The sequence below is a fragment of the Octodon degus genome, unplaced genomic scaffold (assembly GCF_000260255.1).
Source record: "Octodon degus isolate 3935 unplaced genomic scaffold, OctDeg1.0 scaffold00158, whole genome shotgun sequence".
Lineage (NCBI taxonomy): Eukaryota > Metazoa > Chordata > Mammalia > Rodentia > Octodontidae > Octodon > Octodon degus.
The window spans coordinates 4,752,173-4,753,983 of record NW_004524734.1 but is presented as its reverse complement, the minus strand read 5'-3'; the positions used below and the strand labels follow the sequence as shown (position 1 = coordinate 4,753,983).

Sequence of the window (1,811 nt, the reverse complement as noted above, 5' to 3'; positions counted from 1 at the left end):
TGTTCATCTTAGCTATCACAGTGGTCACTAAGTATTTCTGTAATTATTCATGTAACAGTATCCTTCAGTAGATTATAAGCTCTATGACAGCACTGGGTCTATCTTTTAACAAATGCTTATGTGGTGCCTGTTATAGACTGAGGACATATATGCATCTACTTTCTCTTAATTCAATGAGAAGAAAAACTTGTACTAATAGTGTTTGGACAGGATAACATGTCTGTATCTTTTTAAAAATAATTTTATTGATTACGGAGCTCCCTGTGGTTGATTCTTCATCACACTGAAACCATTAGGAAAAATCCTTGTGGTTAACAGCAGAGGCTTCAGAGTGTAACCTGTACTCGAGCCTAGAAATTATTTTAAATGGTGACTGATACGTGTCAAGGTGAACTCGTCCATCCTAAGGCACTCCCACTTATAGTAGGAGCTCAGCTGATCCACGCGGACAAGTTAGGTCAGAAGGTAGAAGATAGCACCATGCCGATTCGTCGAGCTGTGAATTCTACCCGAGAAACTCCACCCAAAAGCAAACTTGCTGAAGGGGAAGAAGAAAAGCCAGAACCAGATGTAAGTTCAGAGGAATCTATCTCCACTGTAGAAGAACAAGAGAATGAAACTCCACCTGCTACATCTAGTGAAACAGAACAGCCCAAGGGAGAACCTGAGACTGAAGAGAAGGAAGAAAATAAGTCTTCTGAAGAAACCAAAAAGGAGGAGAAAGATCAGTCTAAGGAAAAGGAGAAGAAAGTGAAAAAAACAATACCTTCCTGGGCTACTCTTTCTGCCAGCCAGCTAGCCAGGGCCCAGAAACAAACACCGATGGCTTCCTCACCTCGTCCCAAGATAGATGCAATTCTAACTGAGGCCATTAAGGCATGCTTCCAGAAGAGTGGTGCATCAGTTGTTGCTATTCGAAAATACATAATCCATAAATATCCTTCTTTGGAGTTGGAGAGACGGGGTTATCTTCTTAAGCAAGCACTGAAAAGAGAGTTAAATAGAGGAGTCATCAAACAGGTAAAAGGAAAAGGTGCATCTGGAAGTTTCGTTATGGTCCAGAAATCAAGAAAAACATCTCAGAAATCCAGAAACAGAAAGAAGAGGAGCTCTGCAGTGGATCCAGAACCACAAGTGAAATTGAAGGATATCCTCCCACTGGCCTTTACTCGCCTTTGTGAACCTAAGGAAGCTTCCTATAGTCTTATCAGGAAATACGTGTCTCAGTATTACCCCAAGCTTAGAGTGGACATCAGGCCTCAGCTGTTGAAGAATGCTCTGCAGAGAGCAGTAGAGAGAGGCCAGTTAGAACAAATAACTGGCAAAGGTGCATCGGGGACATTCCAGCTGAAGAAATCAGGGGAGAAACCCCTGCTTGGTGGAAGCCCAATGGAATATGCAATCTTGTCTGCCATTGCTGCCATGAATGAGCCGAAGACGTGCTCCACCACTGCTCTGAAGAAGTATGTCCTGGAGAATCACCCAGGGACCAATTCTAATTATCAAATGCATTTGCTGAAGAAAACTCTGCAGAAATGTGAAAAGAATGGGTGGATGGAGCAGATCTCTGGTAAAGGATTCAGTGGCACCTTCCAGCTCTGTTTTCCATATTACCCAAGCCCAGGAGTTCTATTTCCAAAGAAAGAGCCAGATGACTCCAAAGATGAGGAAGAAGATGAAGATGAAGATGAGTCATCAGAAGACTCTGAGGATGAGGAGCCACCACCTAAGAGGAGATTGCAAAAGAAAACTCCAGCCAAGTCCCAAAGGAAAGTGGCACCCATGAAGCAGAGAGGATCCAAGCCTGCACC

General features: G+C 43.3%; 1 protein-coding gene across 1 annotated transcript in view; it reads left to right on the top strand.

Moving 5' to 3' along the window:
- The first annotated feature begins 258 nt into the window (after positions 1-258).
- Positions 259-1,811, top strand: part of LOC101560544 (heterochromatin protein 1-binding protein 3) — a 15,233-nt gene continuing 13,680 nt past the window's right edge. Inside the window, exon 1 of the mRNA XM_012517240.2 lies at positions 259-1,806. Coding sequence (XP_012372694.1) covers positions 367-1,806 — 1,440 coding nt within the window. The 5' untranslated portion in view covers positions 259-366. The remainder of the gene's footprint in view (positions 1,807-1,811) is intronic.